Source organism: Rattus rattus, chromosome 15 (assembly GCF_011064425.1).
Source record: "Rattus rattus isolate New Zealand chromosome 15, Rrattus_CSIRO_v1, whole genome shotgun sequence".
NCBI lineage: Eukaryota > Metazoa > Chordata > Mammalia > Rodentia > Muridae > Rattus > Rattus rattus.
In genome coordinates this window covers 12,287,297-12,299,214 of record NC_046168.1, presented here as the reverse complement: position 1 = coordinate 12,299,214, position 11,918 = coordinate 12,287,297, and the positions used below count along the sequence as shown (strand labels likewise).

The following is an 11,918-nucleotide window of genomic DNA, read 5'->3' as shown; positions in this document are numbered from 1 at the left end:
TGTCCCAGGCTAACCTTGGCTCACAATGTGGTCAAGTATGATTTGGGGCTGTTGATCCAGCCTCCGCCTCCCTAGTAGTGGGATTACAGGCTTGGTTTTATGCTATGCTGAGGACTGAATCCGGGGCCTGGAGTATGTTAAGGTAAGCGCTCTACCCACTGAACCACATCCTCAGCTACAGAATGGGCGATTTTATTGCCACTTTAGGGAAGCTCAAACCTGGGTTCCGTTGATCAAAGACATCACTAACCAAAATATGGCGGTGGTTTCAGCACAGCTTAGACAGACTCGAAAGCTGTAACTGCTTGACTCCCCAGGAATTGTCATAGTAGAGAAGAAAGAGGGCAACAGCAGGGTTTGGGATGGTCCCCGCAGTATGAGCTACTATTATGGGTTAACCTGGGTGAGGAGGATTCTGGGAGTATCTCCTGAGAGAGAACAGAGGGCATGGCTCCTAGGCACGTGCCCCAGGGCCATCAGGCTGGAAGAGAGATCCATGGGGCTGTGGGTCTAGGGTCACTGGCATTAAGGAACAAGTGGTTCCAGAGCAGGAGACGGAGGAAGTATGGAGGGAGAGGACCAGGGAGTCACGGTCATAGGTGGGCAGGCTAAGGACACCATAACAGGGGAGGCAAAGACAGTTGACATCACTTGGGTTCCTCTGAACTTCCTGTCAATGACAGGGAAGTTGGACAGGGGAGCTAGAGGACTGAGCCCTGAAAAAGGTTGTAGCAGGAATGGCAGGGCTGCCTCTGTGTAAACACTGGGGGCTGTGCAGCTGCAGAAACATCTCCTGCAGGAGGACCTAATTGAGGACTGCCTGAGAGACCAAGGATTGCTGACACATTAGCCACTCGGGAGCTGCTGTTTAGAAGAGATGCTTTCTTGGGACCAATGTGGGTGTGGGCAGAGGGTATTAAAGGAGCTTGCAGCAGTGCTCAGAGGAGCTCACTGCAGAATTTCTCACCTGCTCTGTGTTGTTGACTCTGTGACAACTCACCCCCAAACCCCCAGGAGCTGGTAGGGTGGGGCTGAGAGCTGTCCAGGGCATGGTCAACAACTCAGCTGGTAGAGCATTTGTGTAGATGCAAGAAAGCCATGAACTGGAGCCTTAGGCTGCAAAATACTGTGTATGGTGGTGCGCTCCTATAATCCCAGCACTCGGGCAGTGGAGGCCGGGGAATGAGGGCCCTCATCAGCTACCTGGACTACAGGAGACCCTGCCCAAGGGAAAGAGAAGAAAGAAAAGGAAAACAGAGAGGAGAGGCAGGAAAGAGAAAGGGGACATGTTCTTCCCTAAATCTCCAAATCCATCCAAAACCTGTCAGGGATAATACCTTCTTGAGAAGCCTTTATACCCTTTTGGTCCAGCACCTTGGTTTCTTCCTATCTTTTTTTCAAATCAAGAATACCTCAAATACGTCACACCCATCGCAACAGAGAACTGGCCTGAGGTACCATGAAGTTCAAAGAAATCCAACATCGGGCACTGTGTAACATGTGCATGCACATGCGCGCTCCTGGGATCTGGCTGGGGCCCAGGTTTCTTTACAGGGTCCACAGCCCTTCTAGTGCCGTGGTCAAGGTGTTCGTTATATCCATCCTGGTATCCTGACACCATAGTTCATACCATACACAACCAGGGTTGAAGAGGGAGGGCTCCATTGCAGCAGGTGAACCACACGAGGTGAACCGAAGGTCCCTGCCTGAGCAGCGGGGTTGCCTAGGCCTGCGCTGGGCCCTCGAGGATGACCCAGCATCCCGCAGGCATTTTGCAGATAACCACTGATGCAGAGAGCGGCCTGCGAAATACCTTCCCTCTGTCCCAGTTCTCAGCCAGAGATAATGTGTGTGGACACAGGCGTGCACGCTTGAGTTCCTGTGGCTGTGGAGGTCAGAGGCTAAGATATTTTCCTCAACTTCTCTTCCACCTTGTTTTTTAGACAGAATCTCTTACTGAACCTGGAGCTCACTGGCTCAGCTCGTCTGGCCAATGCACTCCATAGATCTGCTTGTTTCTGCCTGCCTGGTGCTGGGATCACAGATGAGAGGGCAGCCTTTTTTTTTTTTTTTTTTTTTTTAAAGATGGGTGATGGCGGTCTGAACTCTGTTCCTCCTGCTTGCACACTAAGCATTTTATCAACTGAGTCACCTTCCCAGTCCCACAAAGACCTTTCATTGCCCGTGCTCTGGACAGCTCTGAGCACGACTCTATGTGCTGTTGGGGTTTGGAACGACACAGACCCCGGGAGCAGATGAGAAAATCTGCTGCAAGCTCCTTTTTTTTTTTTTTTTTTTTTTTCCGGACCTGAGGACCGAACCTAGGGCCTTACGCTTACTAGGCAAGCGCTCTACCACTGAGCTAAATCCCAACCCCTGAGCTAAATCCCCAACCGCCCGCAAGCTCCTTTTATACCCTCCCCACGCCCCATTGGTTCCGAGAAAGTATCTCTCCTAAACAGCAGCTTCTGATTGGCTGGCATTATTTGCACCGCAATCCTTACTCTCTCAGGCAGTCCTCAATCAGGTCCTCCTGCAGGAGACGTTTCTGTGGCTGCACAGCGCTCAGCGTTTGCATAGAGGCAGCCCTACCGTTCCTGTTCCACTGAGCCACATCCTCAGCTCCTTGTCCAAGGAGGAGTGATAATTTCCTGGCATTTACAGTGTGAGGAATAGGGCTGTCTTTGTGTCAAACCCTGTTTATTATGTGCAGCCTGGTGACCTCTGAGCCCGATGTGACCAGGGAGACCGGCCAAATCATCCCAGGGGTGGAAACTCCATACTGAGGAAGCCTCTACTGGAAACTTAGAGGCTGTGCTTGCTTCGTGGGGCGGGCGGGGGTGGGGTTGGGGGAGGGGGAGGCTCTCTTTACGACCAAACCTGACTCTGTGTTTGAAATAAGCGCAGACACACAGCAAACACCCAAGTGGGCAGCTCAGGTGTAAAGTAGATTCTTCTGCTCACATTGTCTTTTGGAGACAGCTGATGTTGGACCCATTTTACAGATGAGGGAACAGAAGATCACATGACTTTGATGCATGGGCTAGGCATGGTCACTAGGACAGAAATACTGCTTAAGAGGGGGGTTGCTTTGCTCACAGTCGTAGTTTGCTTTCCGTTGCTGTGATAGAACAAAAGCAACTTGAGGAAGAAAGGGTTTCTTTGGCTTTCACACAGGATCACAGTCTATCACTGAGGGAAGGAACTGGAACTCAAGCAGGAACCACCGAGGAAAACCGCTCACTTGTTCCCCCAAAGGCTGGCTTAGCTGCTCTCTTAAAAACCCAGGACCTCACACATGAACCACGGATTAAGAAAAGGTCCCTTACACATGCCCACAGGCCGGTTTAATGGCGGCAACGCCTCAGCTGAGAGTCCCGCCTCCCAGGTGTTCCCAGTTTGTGTTAAATTGACAAAAACTAACCCAGTGCATGCCTTTAGACTTGTCGTTGCCGCAGGGAGGTGTGGTGGAGCAGCCAGGTGTGAAGACCAGTGCTTACCCCCCCCCCCCGCACTGTGGGGAGGGGCACACAGGCTGGTGTCAGCCAGCTTAGCCAGCTTGGTGAATTCCAGGTCAGTGAGAGATGCTGCCACAAAAAACTGTGGATGGTCCAGGTTAGTTGACTCTGTTGGTCTTCCTGTGGAGTTCCTATCCCCTTCAGAACCCGAAATCCTTCCTCCTACTCTTCCATAAGAGTCCCCAAGCTCCAGCCACTGTTTGTCTGTGGGTGTCTATATCTCCCCAAATCTCTCAGAGGCCAACATTGTCCTGTCTGCAAGCATAACAGAGTATCATTAATACTGTCAGGGATTCGTGCTTGCTTGGGGCTCTCAGAGTCTGAAACACCAACCAAAGGACATACAAGGCCTAGGCCTAGGCCTCCCCTCACAGAAGCAGCAGACGGCAGCTTGGTCTTCACGTGGGTCCCGAACAATTGGAGCAGGCACTTTCTCCAAACCCATTGCCTGAATGTGGGGTGTGTTCTAGCTGGGCTGCCTTGTCTGGCCTCAGTGGGAGAGGAAGTGCTTAGCCTCACAGAGTCCGAGGTGCTGGGGTGGGAGGACACCCCGGAGAAGACAGCGAAGGGGGTGGGGGAAGGATTGTGGGAGGGAGTGATTGGGAGGGGGGAAGCAAGTGGGATGTAAAGTGAATAAGTAAAAAGTAAAATAAAAAAATGTTAAAAAGCGGGTGGTGTCCGGGGAACAAGAGCTAAGATGACTGTCGACTGTGGGTGTACATACATGTGTGCCACCCCCATACATGTGTACATACACATACACCATTTCATGTTTTAAGTAGGTTTGTCACCTGTTTGTCACCCTTAAAGGTTGGATTCCCCTGAGCCTTTCAAGCAGGGCCGTGTCCCTAGGCCTGCTCTGCCAGCCTGCTGCCCGGTGCTGACCGTCTCCTTCTGTCCCCTCTAGCAACATGTCAGAATGTCTGGCGGATGCCATGTGCCAGCGGTGCCAAGCCCGGTTTGCCCCCACAGAGCGCATCGTCAACAGCAATGGGGAACTCTACCACGAGCACTGCTTTGTGTGTGCACAGTGCTTCCCGGCCATTTCCCCGAGGGGCTCTTCTATGAGGTGAGGAGGGTCTGGGTGGTAGGTAGGCTGTCCTTGGAGAGCCTGTGGCTGTTCTGTGACCTGGCCAGGCTCTGACACTGCAAAGCTGAGTGTCCCACACCGTGTTGGTCCATCCCTCACCTGGCAACGTCTCCAATCAGTCAGACTCCCCTGGACAGGTACTGGGCAGGCCCTGGGGTAGAACAAACCTACATCATGATGTTTGTCCTTCGCTGGGTCAGAGAGCAAATGCAATGGCTGAGTGCTTCTGTTGTCTAGTGAGGATGCTTCAGAAATAAGCATTCTCGTGGTTAGAGTTGGGTAACCAGGTGGTGTTTGATGAGACACACACACAGATAAACACACACACATATGCACACATGCATGCACACAGATAAACACACACACATATGCACACATGCATGCACACAGATAATCCCACAGAGACACACACATACACACATACACATGCATGCATATACATCCACAGATACATACAGACACACAAACTCAGACACACACAGACACACACATAAACACAAACACACACACAGAGAGAGACAGAGAGACAGAGAGACAGACAGAGAGACAGACAGACAGAGACAGAGACATGCACGCACACACACGCTCTTCTGCAGGAAACGATCTTGGCAGAGGGCACAGCATACGTAAAGATGTTGAAGCAGGAGCATGTGGGGTATCTGGGGAGAGGCTGGTGTGGTAGAAGTCGAAGCAGAGGACTGAGTGGGAGAGTGGTAGGAAATAGAGGCTCTCCATCTTTCTACCTTATTGGCTCACCTCTGGGGCCTTGATCTTCTTTTCTATAAGAGATTGGGACAGCTAGGGTTGGGCCAGAGGGGTCACAGCCTTGTCCAACAAGTGAAAAGGACCCCTGTGACTCAAGGCATGCGACATATGTCTGTAACACCAGATCATAGGGGGCTACATAGTAAGACTGTCTCAGAAAACAAACAAAATGGAAGGGGAGGGGGCTCTGGTCATTGTGCCATACAGAGGCTTAGAGCCAGTTGGGATAGAAGCTGGGATAGCAGGTGGGACCAGGAGTGGGGTTATTAATACTGCCATAAGTACAGGGCCTGTATTTCCCACACCGGCTCACAAGAGCAAACTGTCAAATCCATCCTTAAACACAGCTGTTGTTAAGAAGTCACCCATGCAAAGGCTGAGGAAACGGCTCAGACATCAGGGTGCTTGTCTTGCAACCATGAGCTCTTGAGTTTCATCCCAGAACTAAAGTCAAGAAGCTGGGTGGTGGCTTGTGCCATAGCCCAGCACTGGGAAAGCAGTGGCAGGTGGATTCCCGAGGCTCAAACACCAGGCAGTTAGCCTATTCAGTGAGCCACAGGCTGGTGAGAGACCCTGTCTCAAAAAAGGGGATACACACATACACATAAACACAGACATATAGTAAACCATGTCAACAGACATAGATATAGTACTTTATTAAAAATGATGATAACAAGTACATAAGACACCCGACTTCCAGTTATTTGTTAGACTTTCCTGTTTATGCATCTGAGATTATTTCCATCTGTGTGGTGACATCAGTTTGGAAGAAAGATTTACACCACAGCGTCTGGCAAGGCCTCTGTTGCCTCCCCCAGAGCTGGTTAAGCACTGTCTGTCACTCCTCTGGGCTGCAGTGGAGAGGGGACCAGAGCTTGAGGGTGCTGGGCTCTCCCGAGAGTTGTCGGCATCGTTGACTGACTGATGTGGATATGTGGTCAGGTGAGGATCTCCAGTCACTTTCCAGGCTCCCAAGAATTGCTGGCTGGAGAGGCATCAGAGGGTTGAGCAGAGTTCTGCTAGGAGATTTAGACCACAGCCAAGCCCAGCCCAGTAGGTGTCTGGGAGCTATTGCCGCTGAAGGAATTCAAGCCCCTGCCTCCTCCCTGGCTCACTGCATGTGACTTTAGGGGAAGGACGTTGTCAAAGATGACTTTGAACGTCTGGTGCAGCCTGTCTCCATCTGCCCAGTGCTGAGATTACAGATATGCACTACCATTCCCACAATTCTGTGAACCAAACCAAGACCTTTATGCATGTCAGGTACTCTACGAACCGAGCTACATCCCCAGCCCCAGATTTTTCTTAAGAAAGCAAATCGTTAAGGGAGAGAAAGGCAAGGCAAGCTTTGGTCATACTTGGGGACGGTACAGGACAGTGGCTGACTGAAGCACGGCTGTGCTTTTTCTTTGTCACCCCAATTCCCCAGGGCCTCCCTGAGAATCCTTTCCTCCGTCTTCCTCTGTGGGTCTTTTTGTAGTCTTTGGGGAACTGAGCTGGTCAGACGTGGAGAACGGAGTAGCACATAGAACGCAAGATTTGACCCTTCCTTCCCCAGCACCGCTCCCACCTCAGCTCGGCCTGTGGTCAGGACCCACAGGTCCCCTCTCCCTCAGCAGACAGCAGAATCCCCAAGAGCTGGCCTCGGACCCTCAGTATCTCTGTGAAACCCGCCCCACCCCCCACGACTTTTCACTCTGCTTAGTGGCATGGGCTAGACCCCTGCTCCAGCTAGCTTTAGAAGCCTCCCTTCTCAGGACCCCAGACCCCTGCTATTTACTAGGGTGTAAAAGCTTGTGAGGTGCTGAATGACTTGTGTGCCTTTTTTCTGTGGCCCCCGTTTGCAGTTTGAGGGCCGGAAGTACTGTGAACACGACTTCCAAATGCTGTTCGCTCCATGCTGCGGATTCTGTGGTAAGAGCTGGTGACTGACTGTACTTAGCAAGTGGGAAGGGGACAAGTGGGGTAACAGGTGGTACTGGCATTCATTTGCCTGGGGACTTCTCCTGATGCCCTCAGTCTGTCTTCCTGAGCATTGCTCTTCTGACCCCTAAAAGAGGGGTGCTGAGACAAGGCTACACCGGGAGGAACACTGGGTACATAGGGCTTGGGGGATACCCACGGCTGGGGAGTGTGCCCTGGTAGCTGAGGTCTCTCCTCTTCCAGGTGAGTTTGTCATTGGCCGCGTGATCAAGGCCATGAACGCCAACTGGCATCCGGGCTGCTTCCGCTGTGAGCTGTGCGACGTGGAGCTGGCTGACCTGGGCTTTGTGAAGAACGCAGGCAGGTGAGCCAGCTGCAGCCGTGGGCAGAGAGGAGTATCTCTTGCCCCCACTCTAAGTGCCTTCGTCCTGCCCAGTAGGCTCTGCAGCGTCCTCTACTGATCTGGCTGTGGGCCTTGTCCTGTCCCTGCTAGATGGAGAACACAGCCCGTAGGATAAGGATGGAGGCAGGAGCGTAAGGACAGACGGAGCTCCCTCTGGACAAGGGGTGGTCCTTAGGGCACAGCAGGCCTGAAGGGCCTTGAGTGGCTACGGATGGATGAGGAGTTTTAAGTTGGTAAATCCCAATTACCCCTGACATCCCATCCGCTACCACACCGTGCTGACCCCATCTGTCTGCCTTCCTCCCTACATTCACACGGCTGGAGGATATTGGAGGGACACCCCTTAACCAGGTTGCCCAATTTACTCCAAATTCAGGACTGTAGACCTCCCTGGCACTCTGGCAGTCCCCCTTCCAGGAGGCCTTACCTTTTCTTCTCACCCCTGCCTCTCTTCCTGTGGGTTATACACCTTCCCGGCAGCAATAAGCCAGTCTCTCACCTGCTTGGGAAAGCTTTGGGGGAGCACCCAGCACCACCTTTGACCTTCTCTGTGACTGAAGCCGAGCCTGGGTATCACCAGGCTCCCCCTTGACCTCTGAGTGCTCTCATAGCAGGACCCTCCCTGGGGTGAAACACATCCTCTCCCAGTAAGATTTCTGTGTTGTGTTAGTTTCCCTCAGCCTCTCCCTCTGCACGGGGATGTTCTTTAGGCCTGAGTCCATGCCTGCCTTTGAAGATACAGTCCTGGGCCTCTCAGTGGTACATCTGGACAATCCAGGGATCTCCTCCGGATCTCTCCTTTGCTCAGTTCTCCCACCGGTGTGGCATCTCCATTTGAGATTCTAACACAACAGGTCCCAAATGGAGCTGCAAATTTTTCCTCCTCTGACCCAAGTCTACTTCTGCATCCCCTGTGCCAGGAAAGGCAGTGCTGACTTTCAGAGACCCTCCAGCTTCTCATGAGACTGTCTGGGTCTTTGTCCCCTCTGTCCCTCCTGTCACAGCCTGCAGTGATCTTGTCCCTTTGCTATTTCATCCAAGAGGCGCATGGCCTCGTGTTGGTCCTGGCTGGCACGGCCTTGTATTCAGCAGGTTGTCTTGGTGAGGGGCTGTGGGGGTGGCCAGACCGGCACTGGATAAAAGCAGTTCTGAGCATCAGGGTCATCTTAGGGTTCCTCTAGTGATAGGCAGGGTGCAGCCGGAGGGACAAGTTCGAGAGCCCCCTTAACCTAGGATGGCAATCAACTCCATGATGCACAGCTCCGGGTCTGCCTGGGCAGACCTGCCACAAGGCCACAGAACCACGACAAGGGGGTGCTGCCCTACTCAGTCATTCGTGGGTGGAAGGGACAAGACTTTCAGGGGGAGGACATCATGTGTCATGTTGAACCAGCACGATTATTTCCTTCATCTTAAGACTCAATTATGTTTAAGAGTATTACAAACAAGTACAGGAGGGGACACATTAGAGCGGTCATCACACACTAACAAGTTCAACAGCTCAGACCCAGGCAGCCAGGGCTGCAGAAGCCTCTTGGGAGGGAGCTGGGCTCAGGATGTCCCTTCTGGGTGGAGCTGGAGACAAGTTCACACATTAGGCTCCCTGCCTGCAGTGGGCTCTAATGGTGTCCATATGTCTGACGAGACCACATTCTGTTGAGAAGCCCAGGACAGCGCTTGAGGCAGGTGTGGGGACACGGTTGCAAGAGGGGCGGAGTCCAGAACTCTATTTGCTGGGCTTACAAGCAGCCAGTCTGAAATATACTCACATGTGGCTGTCATTAGAGTCTGTGTCCCCTAAACTCAGACAGAGATCATGGGGGCAAAGGCACCTTAAACAATATTCGATATACCATACACTTCAAAGGAAATATTAAACGTCCATCCAGTTCCGTTGGCATTTGTGCTGCCTCTTCTCCTGGACCTTGGGCAGCTTGCTCTCTGGGTTATTCTGTAGGGCTTTGTGTCTGTGGGCCTCTGTAGTATCAAAGAAGCTAGAAGTTTAGTAGAGAAGAAAGATTCCCATTGTTCCAGAAATGTCCCTGTGGCTCCCTTCCCTATTTAGCACCAGTGAAGTCACTGAGTGTCTGGGAGCCGTGCAGAAGCCAGGCCAATCCAGTCCTGTGGAGGGGTGGGCAGGCAGCCCCGTAGTTAGTCCTCCCTCTGGATAGATTTGCTCAGACTGGATGGCCTTGCAGTTGAGGCCTTGGAGCAGGGTGAGAACTCCTGGCGCTTCCGTTTGTTTGCTCAGGAAGTGAGGGAAGATAGACTTCTTTAACTGGCTCTGGTAGCGTGTACCCCAGTCAATAGCCAGTCTTCCTGCAACAGTGTACAGCTGGCCCGGTGACAGGACCTCCCCGAGGCTCGCCCAGCTCGGGCTCACAGCTCAGATCGAGCGCTCAGGGAGCTCTCGTTGGTTTTCCCTTCAAAGCTGGGAGGAGGGCCTGTGAGCCGTTTGCTGCAGAGCAAGTTGCACAAGGCGTGGCGGAATTTCTCAGCCACAAAGAAGTACATGACTGGATCCAGGGCCCCGTTGAGGCTGGTGAGGCAGGAGGTGATCCGGTTCCCTAGGGCCAGGGCACGCTGAGCCGAGCACGAAGTCCCACCACCGCGGTAGTGAAGCACATAGACTGAACGGTGGATGTGGTAGGGCACAAAACAAATCAGGAAGATGGCCAGAACCATAGCAATCATGCGGACGGCTTTATTCTTGAGGTGCTTCTCTATACGGGGACCCTGGCGGAGGCTGCGAATGATCAGCAGGTAGCAGGTGACCGTGGTGATGAAGGGGAAGGTAAAAGCCACAGCCAGGGAAGCCAGGGCATGATGGGAGGCCTTCTCCCGGTACAGTTGCAGGCAGACAACCGTGTGGTTGGTCTGCACAGTCTGCGGACTGACTAGCAGTGGGGCCATAGCTACGGCCACCACGATCCACAGGAAGGCGCAGGCCAGGTGGGCATAGAGAGGTCTTCGAAGCTTGAGGGACTTGACTGGGTGCACAATGGCCAGGAAGCGGTCAGCACTGATGCAGGTGAGGAAGTAGATGCTGGCGTACATATTCAGGTAGAAGAGGAAGCCAGTGAGTCGGCACGGGATTTCCCCAAAAGGCCAGTGATTGCCAGAGAAGTGATAAACCAACCGGGTAGGCAGGACCAGCACACAGGACAAGTCAGCCACAGCCAGGTGCATTAGGAACACGTTGGCCGGAGTGCCTGACTTGTGATCCCAAATGAAAAGCCAGAGGGCCAGAGCGTTGCCCACAAAAGCTAGGATGAAGTCCAGGAGGTAGAAGCAGGCGAAGAGCATGTTCTCCAGGGGCGTCTCTTGGCCACATTGCTCAGAGTAAGCCAGGGAGGCGTTGTCAGTCAGACTCGGTAGGGCTGTCTCCAGGCCATCCATCTTGTGGCTGAAGGCAGAACTCTAGGGAATGTAGAAACAGGTTACAGGATCTCAGAATGCTCCCCCACAGTCAGAGGCAGGACCTCTGATGCCCTCAGAGTCTCCTGACACTAACTTGGGAGGAACGTAGCCATTCTAAGTCTGGCATAACTGATGAATACCAGGGGAGACTCCTGTGTCTGGTGGATTTTCTGTGTCTACTAGTGTTGTCTGAGCCTTGGAAGCACTTTGAACTTCAGTCACAGGCCAAATCCAACTGAGGCTTGATTGTTTCCCCCTTGAATGAGGAGGGCCTGAGGTGACTGCTGTCAAACTCAGGACCTGGAAGCTACTTTTCTGCCCCTAGCCCTAGTTACTTACTCCCTCGGCCCTAGAAGGTGGAGTTAGCACTGGAGGGAAAGGGAAGTGAGTTTGATTGTCTGGGCTTGTGAGGGGCCTTATTTTTTTCCTAATCCCACTTCAAGGCAGAGGTAACACTGTGGGAGTCCTTTAAACCCATGCCCCATAGGCGAGTTAAATGGGGGCTGTTGCTAAGGGCCTCATGCTTGGCACCCACCAGTCCTTGAGTATCGGCTTGCTCGGTGAGCCTGCTCCCTCTGAGGCCCAGGACCTCCCCTACCTGCTAACCTGGTCTGCAATGAGCAGGGTATCGCTGAACCTGCCAGCAAGGCCAGCAGGTTCTATCACAGCTCTACAGGGCATGCCTCCTGACACAGGACCTGAGAGCCCCGGGGTCTCTGGAGTTCTCCACACATAGCATTTTGATCAGCTTTTCTGAGTGAGAGCTGGGTTTAGGAAACCTTTGCCAGGGCCTCAGACC

General features: G+C 52.9%; 2 protein-coding genes across 2 annotated transcripts in view; one reads left to right on the top strand and one right to left on the bottom strand.

The window, feature by feature from the left end:
* Lims2 (LIM zinc finger domain containing 2) overlaps positions 1-11,918 on the top strand; it is a 29,625-nt gene that overhangs the window by 8,052 nt on the left and 9,655 nt on the right. The window contains 4 exon segments of the mRNA XM_032885358.1: positions 4,426-4,561; positions 4,564-4,587; positions 7,221-7,287; positions 7,540-7,660. Of these exon segments, the coding sequence (XP_032741249.1) occupies positions 4,426-4,561; positions 4,564-4,587; positions 7,221-7,287; positions 7,540-7,660 (348 nt within the window).
* Gpr17 (G protein-coupled receptor 17) lies at positions 9,056-11,244 on the bottom strand. Its single transcript, XM_032885356.1, has one exon. It carries the CDS (start codon positions 11,096-11,098, stop codon positions 10,079-10,081), a length of 1,020 nt encoding a protein of 339 aa, XP_032741247.1. The 5' UTR covers positions 11,099-11,244; the 3' UTR covers positions 9,056-10,078.

What these genes read in the sequence shown, in the direction of transcription:
- Gpr17 (XM_032885356.1), bottom strand. Translation starts at nt 11,098, where the DNA reads ATGGATGGCCTGGAGACAGCCCTACCGAGTCTGACTGACAACGCCTCC.